We start from the raw sequence: 18,581 nt of genomic DNA on the forward strand, positions 1-18,581 counted from the left end.
GTCCAGCCCGAACTGCCAAGCCAGGTCCTCCCTGGACTGGAAACAAGCATCCTAGGACCAGTTTCGGGGTTTCACCCCTCTTCAGCCAGGATAGCTTGATTCCAGTGGCATGGAGAGCACAGGACCCACGTCTGGGCATACCCGTCCCACTCTAGGTGACAAATGCAAAAACAACAGTTGATGGACAGAATGCAGAACAATGTCATACATTCACTTCAGTACAGAGATCTGGGCCTACATCCATTGTTGTTTTGCTCACCATGCCATTCCAGTTTGAACCCAGCCATATGCAAATCAGTCTTGACCCTGTGCCTCATGGGAACAGTCCAGGCCGAACTGCCAAGCCAGGTCCTCTCTGGACTGGAAACAAGCATTCTAGGGCCGGTTTCGGGGTTTGCCCAGACGTGGGTCCCTTGCTCACTTTGCCACTGGATTCAAGCTAGCCTGGCTGATGACGACTGATTAGCCAGAAACCGGTTCCAGGATGCTTGTTTCCGGTCCAGGGAAGACATGGCTTGGCAGTTCGGGCTGGACTTTTCCCATGAGGAACAGGGTCAGACTGATTTGCATATGGCCATGTCTGAACTGGGGTGGCAGAGTGGGCTAAAGAATGGTGATGGATTAAATCCAGATCAGTTGACTGGGGTGAGTGCTGTCAATGTTCAACACTCCGTCCATCATCCCCTTTGGTTTTGAACTATTTTTATTGACAATACCCCAATCACTAATTTAAATTCTTTTTGCTATTTGGGGAGTTTATTAACAGGTATTGGCTCTGGCACACAATAGATACTAAATGCTAAAGCCAAAATGAGTAGAAATGCAAATGGGAGGGCTTATTTATGAGCCCTTGCGTCACCGCCGGTGCGTCACTTTCTGTTTGTGACGCACCAGCAGCGTAAATGCGCCACGTTGCGTAATATTTACAAAGTGACGCCTCTATGTAGATGCGTCACTTTGTAAACCTCTGCGCCACATTATGCCTGCGCCAGGTATAATGTATGCAGGGTGGGCATTCTGATGCAAGTAAGCCTCGTAGAAGTGATGCAGTGAAATCTATGAGATTTCACTGAATCACTTGTAGGACGCAAATGCATTAACATCTTATGTCTGCTTCACAGCAGGAGTAAGAATGACGCAGGCACATTTGAAATGGGACTTGCCAATGTGAAATGACCAATTGATGAAGATGTGTCATTTTTGTGACACACTCCAGTAGTGCGTAATTTTCGTGCCTACAGATACGTCAGAAATACTGACGTATCTGTAACTCCTTGCGACATGATGCGTCATACTGTAAATATGACGCATCCAGCATGTCGCAAGGAGGGCGCAATGAAAAGTGACACATCGTTGTTTTCACGCAGCGATGCGTCACTTTTCATAAATGAGGCCCGGGATTTTTAGCTTCTCATCTGTGTTAGGTAGCCGACTCATTAGAGAAATAGTGGATATATTTAATGCTATAGGGGTGGCTCCTGCCACTTATGGGCCTGACATTTGGGGTTATGCTCTCCGTACAGCATTGCAAGTCAAGGAAAATAGTTTTTTCAGCTGATTACTTTGCCTTCCTGTTTCCACCTCAAATGTTATTGCACATCAGCAGGTTGATTTACAGTACTTGGAAAATATCCTTTTGGTAAGACCTCTGCTATTATGGTTTTCTCAATGGGCAAAATAGGAAACCAGCTTTACCAAATCAATTATCCTAGATTGTCTAAATCTGGATAACATTTCCCATATCCCATGGAGCATATATTAATTCCTCCTTCAGTACATTGTTTTAATTGTCCATGTGGTCAGCTCCCACTCAAGTGTTATCACTCACTTAGAAGACTAATAAATGAACCTACTTACAGCATTGATGGGAGCGGTGAAAGGACATTGAAATTGTGAAATTGACGGTTGTCTTATACATGTTACTTGATCGAGAGGAGGGTTGCAAAAGTTACTTATCTTGTGTCACTAATATGCAGCACCATTTTGTTTTGACATTTGGTATAGTGTATCACAATACCAAATTTGAAGTCTTGTTCTTCAGCCCCTTAGCCCATGTGTTGGTCGGAGTAAGCTGAGCATGTTGCACTTTCTGTTGTTTTGTAACTTTTTCTAAGCTATAGGTGTTTTTATCTTAAACCTATTCTTTTTCGCCCAGTATATTAGGGCACGAGTATGAGTTTGACGCAGTTGCGCCGGCTCTCCGCAGGCACAGCTGTGCAAAACTTGCGCAAGGACCACTCGCGGTATTATGAGATGAATGAGTACAACTCGTAATATGGCGGGCAGTACTTGGCCCTTCCCATGACAGTGCCTGGCAAACAGGCACTGCAATGGGAATGGCCAAAAAGTTCTAGCACGGCGTGGAAGAGGATGTCCATGCGATGCTGGAACTTCCTGGGAATACAGACAGGGGGCATATGTTGTGCCCCCTGAATGTATCACCATGGTGGGGTGGACATGGGGGCTCTGTAGGGCCCCCTTTGTCCCTACACCACAAGTCTTTTCATGGCAGGGCTCCGCTATGAAACAGCTTGAGGTGCAGGAACTCATAATATGCTGAGCAGAACTGCGCCAATACCCACTCAGCATATTGCGTCCACCACCGATGTGTACGTGAAAGTTTTAACAGCTGCGCCACTGCGAGTCTGGCGGTCGGAAGACCACCAGACTCATAATCAGCCCCTTTGATCCCTTGAAGTTTTTGCTTGCATAAAATGATTCCTTTGTGTGTTTTAATGTTGCTCTTTTTATCCTGAAGCCATTAATTTGAGAAAAGTGTCATGTATTAGTTGACCCCCTGATTTTAGGTTTTTGTAATGATTATATAGCAATAATGGACTGTTCATTTTGTGTTTCTCGGATATATCAAAACATTGTCTTAATTATCATGTCTGTTATTTGGACATGTTTCATATTGTTCTTATCGTATGTTTTATGTACGTGTATGGCTGTTTTGATCTAGTCGAATAAAGTTCGTGAATACAATCAAATTGCTTCCCTTCGCAACAGTGTACCACTTATATACCTCGTGGTGACTTGTTGACATGTTGCTCTTGAGAGTCACTCACACAGTGCTTACATTTACACTTGCCTCATGCCTATGGTTCATTTGTGAATTGCTGTTTGTCTCAACACAGCCTTCAATCAAATGGCACACTCCCTCCTACACAATAGCTGCAATTCAGCAGGACTGCTTCCTTTGCATCTACATGTTTCATATGCATCTCTCTGCTGTGGAATCTTGTGCATGTGTCACCTACACCATGGCGCTGCTCTGCCAGCCATTGCCTCTCTCACCGTTGGCTCTTACTGAGCTCTGCCTCATACACGGAACAATGCTTGATGGACCGCTCACCATACGCTTTGCACTATGCCGTCTTGTCTTTAGGTTGCACAGGGTTGTCCAGAGACGAAATCTATGAAAATAAAATAATTATGAGCACTGATGGCTTGCCTGTTTCCCCAACACCTAACTTCTCCATGAGCGCTCTAAGGAGGAAACCTGACAAGGACCTTAGTGCTTTATCTGATGAGAGGCTTTTGTTAGCTTGAGGTTCATTATTCATAATATACCCCCACCGTTAGGTGCACTTGTTTCATGCAGTGCCAGGATTGAATCACACCCATATTTGTCATTGACTGCACAGATACAAAGTCCCACTCAGCCAATGCAGCACACCTGCATGTCTAGCTTGTGTACAGCTCCCTAGTTTCTAACCAGTATCACCTCTATGTAGTTGCACATAATGCTTGCTGTGCTACAATCCTTCATGCATGTCATGCACACATGCACTTGGCCCGCCTCTGCAGTCCTGCTCCCAGCACCTTCGGCATCCAGTTGCCATTGCTTGGCCACCGCAGTGCTAAGACCTCCTCCCTTGGAACCTCTCAAATAATTTCTGTCAAATTCATCTTCCAAGTTGTGCTGCTATAGACTGCATCCGTGCAATACACCTGGACCACCTCTCCAGTCGACACCCAAAACAACACTCTCCCACCCGCAACTAGACCACGCCAACCAACGCTCTTCTCATGCAGCAGTCTATGTGCCTTAATGGAGGAAACACAGTTTCTTCAAACCCCCATGTCTTTTGGCAAAAGAAAGGCAAGCAAAGCATTTCCTGTTCCAGGTCCTGAGCTCTGCAAACAGTCTTACTGTGGTCATGAGCCAAATGTCAACCCTGTGTCAGCTATGTTTCAGAGTTGTATTGATCCCTCTCCTCCTGTTTCTTGACTCGGTGCCCCCTTTCACTGATTAACACTCTCAGTAGGAGGAGGAGTACTCTGTATACATTTCAATTCTACTTATCTCTAATACATGCACACAAGTTTATAACTAAATGATCAGGAATTTACAATAATAGTAAAACAGTATTGTTCAACTGCAAGAAATAGTCATTTTGTGGTCACAAGCAAGCATAGAAAAAGTCACAGACTTGAAAAAGAGATGATGCCTGCTGCTACCTTTCTGATTTATTTATTGTTTATTTTCCATTAGGTAATATCAAGAAATGTTACATCAATTAGCAAAAGAGAAAAAGAGCACATTTGCTTTAAAATCTATCATAAATAGCATAAATGGTTGACTTGCCTGTCTATATTCAGAAGAAGAACCATCCTAAAAAAATAGATCATGTATATTTCATTAATCTTAGCATATAATATAAACTATCTATAAACAAATAAATACCTGCTGCATAGTCCTAAAAAGGTACCACACATATGTAAAAAGCAGAGCTTTCTTCTTGAATTTGTAGAAATTTCCTAATTAAATCAGATTTATTTTTTGAATATTTCTCTTGGCAGAAAAATATTCTAACACCATTTGCAGTTTTGCCAGCCATTGCACAAAATATAGCACCACTGCCGATTTTCAAAACTGAAGAATTATTGACTGTGTAATGGATATGGAAATGGATAAGAATGTACGTCCTGCTCTTATGACTGTTCTTATGTCTGTGAAATAGGGTAAATTCTAAAGTCAAATAACTGAACTAGCTACACATGGACAAGCAAAGAAGATATGTGACCAGTCACCCATTGCATCAGACCAACATTGAAATTATTGATCCAATATAGATGGAAAAAGTTTTATTTAGACATTGTGGAAGATAAATAAAGCTCTAAACTAATTATATCTGAATGATGAACTTTCATTCCAGAGGCAAGATATTGCAGCCAGTTCCTTTTTTAATTTCATCCAAAAACTCTGAAACCCCAATATTTGTAGATTCTGATGACGAAGTCTATACCAATATCCAACCCTTATTTTTTATTATAGAATAGTGACTTTAGAATTAAAACAACATTATCAAGCCTGACCATACGTTGTACCGGTTCCCATGTCTTCGAGGAATTATTTAAAATGAAATTAAATTAAATTACATTCCGGATTTTAATTGTTTTACTAGACAAAACCAAATTGCAACGTGAAAAATCAACCAAAGAGATTAATTCATGGCAATCAGTGATCTTATATTTGAGCAGAAGCTACCATTTATGAAATATCAAAGCATAGATAATCTTGTACTTCGTTTTCTTCAGACATTTTGATGTTTTCAGAAAGACACTCAGATGGACCACTAACTTCTTCATCAAATCAAGAAAATAATTATCATAAAATACATAAGTAAATAAATAAGGAGGATATATGTTATCTAATACATTAGCTTGTTAATAGAGTTTTACGTGAGGTAAAGCAAGGACTGCAACATAAATAATTGCAATGTATTATTGACATACTGGGTTATAGGTTGCTCCAGGCAAAATTTCTAATCATAATATCAATTTGATTTAAATAATCTTTTGTGAAGCAACATTAAAAATAATACCCATTAGAAAATATTCTTTTGGTTATTGGGACATAAGACAATCAATTAGAAATAGTGGTATTATAGGCATCTTAGTGAGGGCAACCCTTCCCATAATAGACAAAGGGAGTTGCTGCCATTGCTCGAAAAAAACCTACGTACCTTATTTAAGGTCGGTCTATAATTTAACTTAAATAGATCCAAATAATCAGAAGCAACAAGAATCTCAAAGGGGCATATGTACAAGCCCCTCTTGCCACGGGAACATCACTTTTTTCAACGTCCCTGTGGCGATAGGGGCTGTGCCTTAATTACAAGGCAGCGTTAAGCCACTTAACGTGACTTAACGCTGCCTTGCAAATAAGGCCCCCTTTCACGCTATGTTTAGCATGAATGGCGAGGGCAATGGGTATTGCAGTGGGCGTGCCAGCGCAACACCTATTGATTCTGACACTGCCTTCTATTTTCAAGGGAGGCGTAAATAGGAGGCAGCGCCAGAATTAAGACCAGGGAAAACCTAGTCTTAACCTGGCAAAGCGAGGAGGAATGTTTCATTTCTCCTCGTTTTTGCTGTTTTCTGCGCGTACCTCATTAAGCAGCACACATAGAAGTTACAAAATGGCATTTCAAGATTGTTTATGTGCAGGAAGGGACACTTTCTTGTATATAAACAATCTTCCCCTGCATGCAGACACCCTTGCACTATAGTGCAAGGGTGCCAGCATTGGCGCTAAGCTGCTAAACCTAACGCCTACGCAGGGGGAAACACAGGGCTGCACCACATTCTTGTAAATGTGGTGCAGCCCAGCGTTTCTGAAGTGTTGGAGCGTGTCAATAAGCCAAGGAGGCTAACAACATGCTCTGCCACTTCCCTTGTAAATATATCCCTAAATATCTAATTGAACAATAGAAGAAAATTACCCCATTAATTGAAGTGGAGGATCGAGTGATGTTACATTAAATGTCAGATTTTCAGACTTACTATCGTTGATATTATAATTACCTATCAAAGTGAAATATTTAATAATATGGCTTCCCCTTTACATATTAGCTTCCTCTGCTACCAAATAGAGAATTATATTATCAGCAAAAAAGTTTGAATTTTGAAATGCCAGAGGGAAGAGATAAAATAAGCTCATCATCACAAATCATAGTCATGAAGGGATCAATAAAAATAGGGTGAACAAAGAGGGGACTTGGGACATCCCTGGTTAATACCTCGAGAAATTCTGATTTTTTCTGCCCCTTTTTAATTCATGAGGGTCCCAGCAGAAACATCTGAGTATATCGTTTTAAAAATGTGTATAAATTGAGGACAATGAAAAATGCTGAGAATATGAAAAACTGCAAACAAAGTGACTAAATCAAAAGCTTTATAGGCATGGATCATGGTGACTACAGCATTGGTAATATTATTAATCGATTGTCTGAACCAGAAAATATAGGTTAATTGATGCAGCAGGCCATTAGTTTAGTGAATAATTTCTGATTGGCATTAACCACACAAATAGGGCTGTACAAACAGGAATTATTTAGTGGCTTACTCTTTTTTATGAAGCCCCCCCAACTGTAGCATCAAACAATGATGATCTTATTTGAACCCCAAAATCAGAACATCTTGGAGTTGAGGGAAGAACTCTTTATATACCTTAACGGGAATGCCATGATCTCACATAATGGGAGAGAGCAATGTTTCTTGTTGTTCCTGTGACAGCTTAGGGAGATAAACTGATGCAAGATATGTGGCTATTGCTTTAGAGAAAATACCTTAAAAGTCTGATAAACTGACCAATAATGAGTGTGATAAACCTCTTAAATAGCATGAGTTTGATGCACAAGCACATTTCTATCTAGATCCACAATTTCCCTAGTGTAGTACATACTTTTAGATTTAACTTTAGCTGACCAAACTAATAACTTGCCTATATGCTTGCCTTCTTAGTAAGTGTGTTGTTGAAAGGTTTCATAATTAAAAGTCCCTTAGACGGACACAAATCCCTAACATTTTTCCTTTCGATATTAGAGGGCTCTATTGATATAGAATGTAACTGCAATGTTTTATTAAAAGCTTCCTGCAACACCATTACCTTCTGTTTGCCTATTTTATTTAAATTGGTCTAATAGGTGATGATCTGTTCCTAAAACATGCTTTAACAGATTCCCAGACTATAAACAGCAGAGCAGTATTAAGACCGATTTGAAAATAATCCTCAATAAAGATCTGAATAATTAATTTCCATCTTATACCCAAATGAATACCTTTGTGAAATAATCCATTGAGGGGGTGGAATTAAATCAAAATCAACCTGCATTTCTACAGTGACTAACAAATGATCTGAAAAACCAATGCCACAATTCAGGAGCTTTTTCTTTGCAGAGATTGATAAATTAGAAAGAATTCTAGGATGGAGGCACGACTAATTGCTCAGAAAAGCATGGATATTGTCTTGATAGTGCATTGCCAAGATGGCAAACATCTATAAGACCATAATTCCCGTTATACAATCCTGGGAATTGGATGAAATTGAAATCAGCCATTATAATTGCACCTGAGAAAGGCATTGCTAAATTGTGGATCTGCTGCAATGTAAGTAAGTGAGCATCAATAGGGCCATAGTAGTTAATAAAGTTAAGCTGTTTTGTATAAAGAGATGCATTACCCAAAGCCATATTCATGAATGAACTTCCAGTTACATGCCCATGTAAAATAGAAATACCCCTTTAAGCAGGGCCTAATGGCATGAAAACTGTATGAGCAAAAAAAATGGGAAACGGCGTTTACAACACTGCCATTACACCGCATTACTTTTATAACGTGGTCATTACAATAACCGCATTGTTAGAACGCAATGCCTTTATATCGCAAGTCATTAGATCGCCTTGCTGTAGGGGGCACTTTAACCTAAGGAATAGTTTAATTTATTATTTCAACACCTTCCCTGCTGTTGCACACGCTGGAGTTGTAATAGTAAATTATACTATTCCTAAATCCAGCGTGCCCCCTACAGCAAGTCAATCTAATGACTTGCAATTTAAAGGTATCGCTTTCTAATAATGCGGTTGTTGTAAAGACCGCGTTGTAATAGAACGCGATGTAATAGCATGAGTTGTACTTTGAAATGTATGGGTTACTTTGTGCGGTATTTCCGGGATCCGCCCACACGCTCACAGACTCCCCTCCTCTTTCCCGGGCTGCACCGCTGAGGCAGAGGTTGATGGCGGCCGGCGGACGGCGTTTTTCTGATTGTACGGCTTCCCAGTGCTCTGAAGTGCAAGTTTGACCGGAGCGGCTCTTTCCACCCTCGGTTTCGCGTCTGCAGCCGTGGTGTGGTTTGCGGGCGGTTTTGCGGAACGGTGTTGGAGAGGTCACTGGTGCACTAGAGACTCAGTGGTTTTCGTCCATCGGAACAGCTGCACCTGGCGATTTGCAGTTCTATCTATGTTCAGGCAAGCAGAGTTGTGTGGACGGCGCTGAGTGGGGCTGGACGGCGATAGGAAGTGAAGCGGGCTGCACGCGCAGGGAGTACCGGTGGTGGGAAGGGAGCCACGGGAAGGACTGGGGTGCCGCTCGAGGCTCTAGTCTTTGTGGTTTCTTGGACGCTGCTGCTACACGCACGGGACCCGCTAGGAGAAAGCCTCCCGGGCTTTTACAACTCCTCAGCTGATCTGAGGCTTGCCTGGGTGTTCTGCGGGACTACGAGGACCAGGGGGCCAAGTAACATCGTCACCGGCCGCACCTGGGTCCTCTTCCCGCTCCACCCCTCTGTGGCCACGCCTCCTGCCTGAGAGGTATAACTTCAGTCTTCTCTTCCCGCAACGTGGGACGCGCGTGAAGACCGGGCCAAGAGCGGGCCCGTTGTAGCCAGTTAGAGATCGGACTGGGCCCCCCCTTTTTGAACTCACACCAGGCAAAGGAATCGCCAGGGGATAGGTCTGAGTTGTGCACACCATCTCTGACACGAATAGGTGGCCATGGCTGCAAGGGAAACTAGGAGCACTGCTGCAAGGTCTGGAGCCCAAACACTTCCTACTTTGGGGACTATGGACAACTTCATCATAAGGGCCAACTCTGTACTGGACAAAGAAATCACCACGCTAGAGAAGAGACTTTCACAGGGCTTAGCTGCATCGAAACGCTCCTCTCTGGGGGCTATTGCCAGGGCTTTATCGCCTATTCAGCAGGGTCTTCCGGTGAATGACAGGGATTTGAGTTTAACACCTTCATTACTAGGGTTAGTTGGTGATGTTCAACCCTCAACTAACATTGTTATTCCTGACACACAAGGTGATTCCCAAAGCCCCCTCCTTGTCCCCTCCACCCAACCCCCACAGGGCCCTGTATTTAGGAATAAGACCCTAGAGGTAGGCCAACGCGAAGGTGCAATCAAGAAAAGGAAACAGTGCACCGAGGGTCTGGGGGGGAAAAATCTAAAATCCCAAAACATGATAACCTCCAATCCTCACGGAATATGAGCAAGGGACAAGGGAGGAACCCCCAGGTATTTAACACCAACCCAAGGGTAGAAGCTACTCCTCCACTGTCAAGCAGTCTCTCTGCAATTTCCAACGCTGACGGGGAAGTGCAATTGGGGGATAGAGACTTGAGCTCCACTATAGAATGCCTGATAGACTTCCTTGAAGCTAGATTAACACGGCTAGAGGCTAGACTAAGTGGTATTGAGGAGGGTATAAATGCTACTCAGCAAACCCTTATGGAATCTACCCAGGGGCTAGGGAAAGTAGAGGGCAGGTTGACTAGAATGGAGGATTTAATGAAAGATCTGGTAAAGGGTGTAGGGACACTGAAGGTACCGCAAAACAGCAGTGGTATCTGTTCAAAGTGCGCAGCAAGGGGAGATGTAGCTCCCGTAACATCATCCACCCACCCAACGAATCCATTCTATTCAGCCACTACTCTACCTACTACATCTGGTACCAATAATCTAGTCCCAAGTAATGACACACCACGGGGCATTCCAAACCCTTTCCCACCACCCCCCCATCTATACCTCCCAGGGGGGACATTACCAACAAAATCCCTGTAATAGCTACCCCTGTTACCCAGATACAGGGACCTAATCTCCCGGTAAATCTGCCAAAGGGACCCAATCTATATCCTAGGGAGCAAGCCATGCAACCTTCAATGAAGATCCCTGATTCCAATTCCGCCAGGAGACCAGCCCATCTACCTCCAGGTGCCGCTCCTTATGTGGTAGTGCTTAGTGGTGTCCCTGAGCTTGCTGAGGGCTCCAATGAGACTCCCACTTCTATTAAAAATAAGACCATAGATTGGCTCAACAAATTTAGGCCCTTACCCCCGGGCATGCATAATGAGGTTATTTTGGCAAGGCGGGTTCCGTGGGTAGGAGAGTCAATCAAAAGGGGCACAGGGGACTGCGTCCTGGTTAATTTCAGAGACCCAAGAACAGTTGCCTATATCTGTAATTAGGTTGGGGGCTCACCACATACCACCATACAGACACTTCCCTTATCGGCCTTCTACCCCGACAAATTAGAGCGGTTTGCGGAGGGAGGCGACGAGGGTTGGTCATGGGTGGGCCCGAGAAAGTTGTACCAGGGGAGAAGAGTCTATCCCCAAGGGGAACCCCGGGGCATGAATAGATGGAACCAGCCAGCCTTGGGTCTGAATGGGGTCCCATTTACTCACTTTAACAGATTTGACTGCCTTGATGCTGTGGATTGACGGTATAATTCAAAAGGGGAGCACACTGTCTGTCCAACATTTGGGGGGGAGAGGAATACTGGGGTGGGTGGGTGCTCACCAAGAAAGGTCTCTTCGCCACGGGCTATCCTAGGCAGTGAACGCTCTGTCACTGGGGATTGGGCCCTCCCGGGATCAGATCAAAGTATTCCTGCCGAGATTGCTACAAATACAGATAAGGATCCGAGGTCATTAGAAATCCTATCTTGGAACATAGCGGGGTTACCCAATAAATTAGACTGTAGCGAATGGGCGGACTTCATTAAAAAATACGATATATGTATATTCCAGGAGACATGGGCCAGAGAGAGTCACTGCTATGCTGGGTTTGCAACTTTTAATGTTTTAGCCACATGGGGAGGGAAGGGACGCCCGTCCGGTGGTCTGTCAATATGGGTTGGTTCTCATCTTGGCTGCAAGGCCGAGATTGTAGAAACCAACTCTCTGGATATTTTGTGTGTGGCCTTGTGTTGGCCCACTGGGATGGGTCTAACACTGGTAAATGTATATTCCAGACCGGTTGGAGTAGCGGGCATTTCAGGGACAATGGAGGACCTGGCTACATTTCTCGACTCTGTCTCTAGCTCAGTAACACTCTTTGTCGGAGGCGACTTTAACACTCAGTACGAACCACTTCCGGCTTATCTAGACGGGGTCAGTAGTGAGGAGGATGATCTCTGGGATATTCCAACTATTGCGGGTCCCCCGGTCAGGGCATGCTCACCACTTGAATCCCAAATAACAACTATGACCCTTGCAAACTCACTTAGAGCTTGCAACGGCAGGTTTAAAGGGGACATACCACCGCGACCAACTTTTAATAGACTAGGCCATGAGTCCCGGATAGATTATATACTAACTAGATTACAGGATTGGAAACTAGTCAAAGAATTTAAAATAGTCCCCAGGCCGGATAGTGATCATAATGGCCTGTCCCTCTCCCTAGAAGCCGACGGATTCCTCAATGCTGTTGTGGTAGAAAACAGAGCATTGGTGACAAGTTTAATTATATCCAGTAATAGGCGAAGAATAAGGTGGGAAAAACTCTTGGAAAAACCAAATCGTATCCGGGCGATTTATGAGTTAGTGGCCCCAGCTCTCGAAAAGGTAGGAAGGCTTCTCCCACAATTGCCTTCCCCTGATGGATGCCTTTCTTTGGGGGATATTCATCTGACCCTGTGTAACAACCTTGCTGAGGTATTGAACCCGGTGGTTCGGGAGAGGAAAGCGAGGAGAGAAAGAGCCTCCTGGTTCAATGCCAGCTGCAGGAAAGCCAAGGCAGACCTTCTCCAGACACTCAAAAACAGGGAGGCCCATCTGGTTATTAGGGAAAAGCGGGCCGCTTATAAGCTCCTTCTTGAAAATGCCAAAATAGATTGGGACTGGGAGAACTGGTCAGAAATGACATCTGCTCTCAAAGTCAGAGATCCCAGGAAGTTCTGGCAAATAGTGAAACATGGCTCTGCTGAGCCTGCTCTGGCTATAGAGGCAAATATTGCGCCCGAAGCGTGGGAGGAACATTTTTCACCCCTCTATAGTGTAGCTGGGCTGGATCACCTGGGAACCGAGGCTGGAGAGATAGTGTCCCTAACCACTGGTAATTCTTCCATGATGGAAGATTTTAACTTGGAGGATTTGGAAATGGCGATTGCTCGTCTTTCCTCGGGAAAAGCGCCAGGACTTGACAAGCTCCCAGGCGACCTCTTAAAACATGAGGTTAGAATCTGGGCCCCCTACTTCCTCGTACTTTTTAATGCCATTGTCCACGGTATGGCGGTTCCCTCTACTTGGCTGGGGGCAGAGATTGTCCCTATATTTAAAAGGGGTTCACCTCTGCTTCCAGCCAACTACAGACCGATCAGTCTGATAGACGTCCCCCAGAAGCTTTTCGCGAGGCTTCTGTTGGATCGACTTTCGGTCTGGATCGAAGATAGGGAAATCTTGAGCCCCCTCCAGGCTGGGTTTCGACAAAAGGTCTCTACCATAGACCAGGTCTTCAGGCTGTCCCTCATATATTGGAAAACAATACAATTGGAGGGTGGCAGCCTCTATACTGTATTTGTGGACCTGAGGGCGGCCTTTGACCTGGTTCCACGCGGTAAGCTGTGGGAAGTGCTGGCTAGAGTAGGGGTACCAAGTGATCTATTGTCGATGATTATTCGACTTCACATCAACACCTATGCTCAAGTGAGGTGTGGCAAGCAGGGCGCCCTATCCAACAAGTTTCCCGTTGGCAGAGGGGTAACACAGGGGTGCGTACTTGCACCGACCCTGTTCTGCCTCTTTGTCAATGGGGTCATTGACCACCTCAACGGGGTCCCTAATTCTGACGTCCCAAAGCTGGCAGGAAGGAGGGTTCCGGCAATTATGTTTGCGGATGATACCCTCCTCCTCTCCAAGTCGCCGATGGGAATCCACCGTGTTCTGGATGGCTTTGTGGACTTCTGTAGAGAGCACGGACTGGAGATTAATACCACGAAGACCAAATTTATGGCCTTCAATCCCCCGCCTAGGTTCCACTGCATTCCCCGTATAGGGAACAATACGCTAGAACGGGTTAACACCTTTGAATATCTTGGTGTAACCCTCAATGAGAAAATGGGGTGGGGTCCGCATCAGGAGAAAGCAAAGCTAAAACTAGTACAACATGTGGGTGGGATATTAAGGCTGTTGGGGAAGAATACGTCAACTCTTAAACCTATAGGCCCTCCGCTCCACATTTATAGGGCGCAAGCCAGAGGAGCCGTTATTTATGGGGCCACAAAGTCTCGTCCTGCTTGGCAAAGGAGGAGAACAGGTTTCTCAGGTGCTTAGTAGCCCTCCCTTCAAGTACACCTTTAGTGCCACTAAGACTTGACTTAGGTATTAGACCCCTGGAAGAAGATCTGGCGCTTCGCCCTCTGATCTACTGGCATAGATTGTGGGCGGTGCCCGAATTGATCCATTATAAGCAGGGCTTGCAGGAAGTCCTTAGCCTTCCGAATTCGGGGAACATTGGTTGGCTCAAATTTGTAAGGAGTAGTCTGGTGGGTCTAGGCCTTGACACCCTATGGAATGATCCTCTAGATGTTTGCCCCAGGCTTCCAAAAAAGGCTCTCACTAAAATGTACTATGACTCCAAGGCTCCCACATTGCACCCCTGCACAACCCCTGGGACCCTCACGGAGCAATTTATTTGTATTAAAAATGCTTATAGCCTGGAACCAGCCCTGGACAATATACACCCAGTACTAATAAGGAAGCTGTATCTGCAATGGAGGCATGGGTCCCTGCCAATCCGTGCACTCACTAGTCACTGGATTGAGTCCGCACCTAGCACTTGCCCGGCATGCAGAGTAAGTGATGAAACTGAACTGCATATAATATTCTTTTGTCCGGGCTATAGTGAGGCGCGGAGAAAATGGATCATCCCCATTTGCAGGAACTTGGGTTTTACTAGGTGTCATGAAACCTTTAGAATCCTCAAGAGTGAAATGGCTGCCCATATTGTGTTTGCTGTGGCCACATTTCTGGGGGCTTTCTGGCATACAAGGAGACGGTACCTGAAAACGCTTACCTGATTCAATTTCTACTGGTTTAAATTGTATATGACTGTTGTAACGAGCGGCCATATAGATGTCCCTGTGTTCTAAATGTTTTAAATATTTTAAACCACTTTTTAACTAATTCTATGCATGCTTTTAAATATTTTTATAATAGTATAATTCTATGCATCTTTTATGGAGATATTCTCCGAAATAAAGTTTATTTGACTTGACTTGGCATGAGTTGTAAAATGCTATATTCTTAATATCGCCAAACATCTGATACAGATATATCAGCTCTTTAGAAATGCCACCTCCAGGAAATGGTTCTAAAAAACATGTTTTGTTTAGCACCTAGTGACCGCCCTCCCAACAAAGCTCTCTGAAAATCAACCCTTCCTTTGTGTTGCTTCTAAAAGGCAATTGTCCATCAATACCCTTAGGTCAAAATCCAATCCATATTGAAGGTGCCATGTAGTAGCACCCTGAGCACCTGTCGCCTGCCAGGCCCTGGGCTACCTTTGAACATCAAAATTCACCAAAACCTTTATTGAGCGTATCAATAAAAACGTAATGAATGCATCAATCAAACCCCCAGAAAAGAATCCATCTGTAAATCAGGTATATCCACAGCACCTAATGCTTTTGCCCAGAAATCGCTATCAAAGTGTGACATTTAGAATAATTAAATGTGCAGAGAGAGTACTTAAATCAAACATTTCAATATATTGAAAAAGACCACAAATGTTTTGCATTTTTGACATTCCTTTAGTAGGTTATGTTATGTTATATTATGGAGGTTTGTAGAGTTCACTATCGCCGAGGATGTTATTTTGATTGCTAAACTCATAAGCCTGTGGAAACAACCTTGATGTAAAATTTTCAATTTTGATTGTTGAAAGAGATAAGGTTAGACACCAGCTGCTTTCAATGAGTTTAACATCTCCTTAAATTCTTTCCTAGCAAAAGTGACGTCGGAACGAACCTGAAACTTGAATTGTTCGGAAGCCCCAAAATATTTTTAAAGAATAGCCTTGGTCAGAATTTGTACTTTAGTTCAGTAATCAGCAATGTTCACTAAGATGGTGTGTTAATATTTCGCCTGCAGCATTTGTTGAATCTGGACCATATGTGCCTGCTTTATTGAGAGGTCATCTGTTTTTAAATCAAGTTCCTATTGAGTTGGATTACTCTCCCTCCTTTTCTATTTCCTCCGATACACCCAAAAAATTTAGGCTTGTTATGCAAGAATGATTTTCCATCTTCTCGTGTTGGAGAGAAGATCTTTTGGATTGTGATTTCTTATTATATCTCATTTCAAGCAAAATTGTCTCTAATATTTGAATGTGCATAGTAAGGGCATATTGCACCCCAGTATTTCATGGCTAGCATCCTGCACATTATTAAGAGCCGGTAAAGGCGTGCAAGTCAAAGCACAGTATAAAGTTTCTTGAGCTAACAATGTATCTTCAAATCTTTGCAGTCCAGATTTAACCCCTCCACAGTAGCAGCCTCCTACATGCAACTTATTTTGAAATCACTTCAAATTCAAGACAAAAAATAGATTAGGCGAATAGAGTGATCAGGCCCAGACTGGGGCGTGGTAGACTGTGGCTTTGATTACTACTTAAGCGCCTTAAAGGTCTATTTGAAATCAACGCTTCACTGCAGCTCATAGAAACCATTAAAAAATAATGTTTTTCTGCTCAGAGTTATACATAGGTGGCATGAAAGAGTACATCTGAATATAGATTTGCCGATTTTAAATATCGGTTTTAAGCTGATGTTTTCTTGGACATTGTTTTCTCTTTAGGAACACAACTAGGTAGACTAGAAAGAAAAATTAGGAGTTCAGAAGCATTTCTGGCCTTGCATGGAGTGGTGCACAAGAGGTAGGTTTTCATTAATAAAGCTTTAAAAGGGTGAAAATATCCAGTCTGTGGTGTTCCACTACAATGTGAGATGTACTGTTAGTACTTCACTGGGCAAAATGTAGACACAATGACACTGGAAACTCAGCAAACGCCTCAGCAGTCCACACCAAAAATCCAAGCCTGAGCGGTAAAAGAAACTGCAGTGTTGCTGCTCCCCACCCTAACTCCTTGCATTAAATTTGCTTCAAGAAGTTTAGGTCCATGTTGGTTCTTCAGTAGATCAATATCTGCTTCATGGCTCATGTTGCAATAGGCTGTGGTCAATGGTATTCGATTACTTGATTTTCACTCTTTTAGAAATCTTCACAGAGCCATCTCCACTTGGCATGCTGTAATCCACTAGATGCATTCTTGAGAAAACTCAGACTCAATCACCAACACAGAGATTTACTAATGAGCACAATTACTGTAGTCTAAGCAACAGAGTCTATCATGACTGCAGTCAATAAAAGTCAGTAGGTCAGATTATCATTATCATAAGCAGCACAGGACACAGCATCACTGGAATGACAGGTGCTTGCTAGCACTCTTCAGGAAGCATAGGCACATCTTGGCATGTGACTCCATGTACAGGAAACCATTCATATTTTACTGGAAACAGAGAAAATATACAGTTTCTTGGACCAATAAATTAGGAAGCTCCGTCAGCTAGCCCACTTTGACCTCTGAATATAAGCTCTCCTCTGGAAGTGGTCTTGGTTTGCTTTCGGGCTTGGCTCTGGAGAAGCGTATGGACGCATATTGAATATTGTCATTTCTGAAGTTCGCATACATATCTTCATCTTTAGAGTGTGTTGCATTGGCACCAGAAGATGGACTGTTTTCAGTCCTGGGATCCTAAAGAGAATGCAGACAAGGGAGGAAAAGAGCAGTAAGTTAATTTTGGGAACAAAGATGTATAATTGGAAGGAATAATAAAGCTCGTAAACCAGGAAGTTCTCACGAGTCTCCATTTTTAAAACGTTTTTATAAATGAATGACAGTGCACCAAACCTTGTAAATATGTTGGGAAATTAATGTCCACACAATTAGACTGTATTCAGCACAATGTGTTCATTAGACTGCAGTTATGACCATGTTTTTGTTTATTTTTCTATATAAATTCTGCATGAGGCTGCTTTTGTATTAATCAACAGATTGGTAACCTCCCTTGTTACATCATCCTAAAGAGCATAAAGTTGGTCTACGCTATCTACATTTGAAAACATGCTATCCCTTGTTTCGCACATCAGCTGCTTTCTTCATGGAATTTAGGTGAACAAAACTTTCTTGTAGTAACATTGTAGAACACTTAAGCAATGAAATAAATCTAAAATTTGAAGTGTATATAAATGTCATGAAATGCCTTTTACAAGTGAGAAAAGAATTGGCCTTTTGTCCCCCCCCCCAAGACACACAGCTCTAATGGGCTGATTCACAAAGTTTATTTAGTAGTGCTGAGACACTTGTACCACAAAATCTTATTAATAAGCCTATGGGCATTATTATGACTACGGCAGTCCATTGGACCACCATAGCCACAGTGGAGGTGTGTACACTGCCGTACCGGTGGTCCGATTGTCCTAATATGACTTGGGCGGTTGGACTGCAT

General features: G+C 43.3%; 1 protein-coding gene across 1 annotated transcript in view; it reads right to left on the reverse strand.

Annotated features, from left to right (window-relative positions):
- Positions 1 to 15,584: 15,584 nt before the first annotated feature.
- Positions 15,585 to 18,581, reverse strand: part of LOC146808979 (myeloid cell surface antigen CD33-like) — a 262,011-nt gene continuing 259,014 nt past the window's right edge. Inside the window, exon 6 of the mRNA XM_085615777.1 lies at positions 15,585 to 17,827. Coding sequence (XP_085471903.1) covers positions 17,639 to 17,827 — 189 coding nt within the window. The 3' untranslated portion in view covers positions 15,585 to 17,638. The remainder of the gene's footprint in view (positions 17,828 to 18,581) is intronic.

Source organism: Triturus cristatus, chromosome 7 (assembly GCF_964204655.1).
Source record: "Triturus cristatus chromosome 7, aTriCri1.1, whole genome shotgun sequence".
Lineage (NCBI taxonomy): Eukaryota > Metazoa > Chordata > Amphibia > Caudata > Salamandridae > Triturus > Triturus cristatus.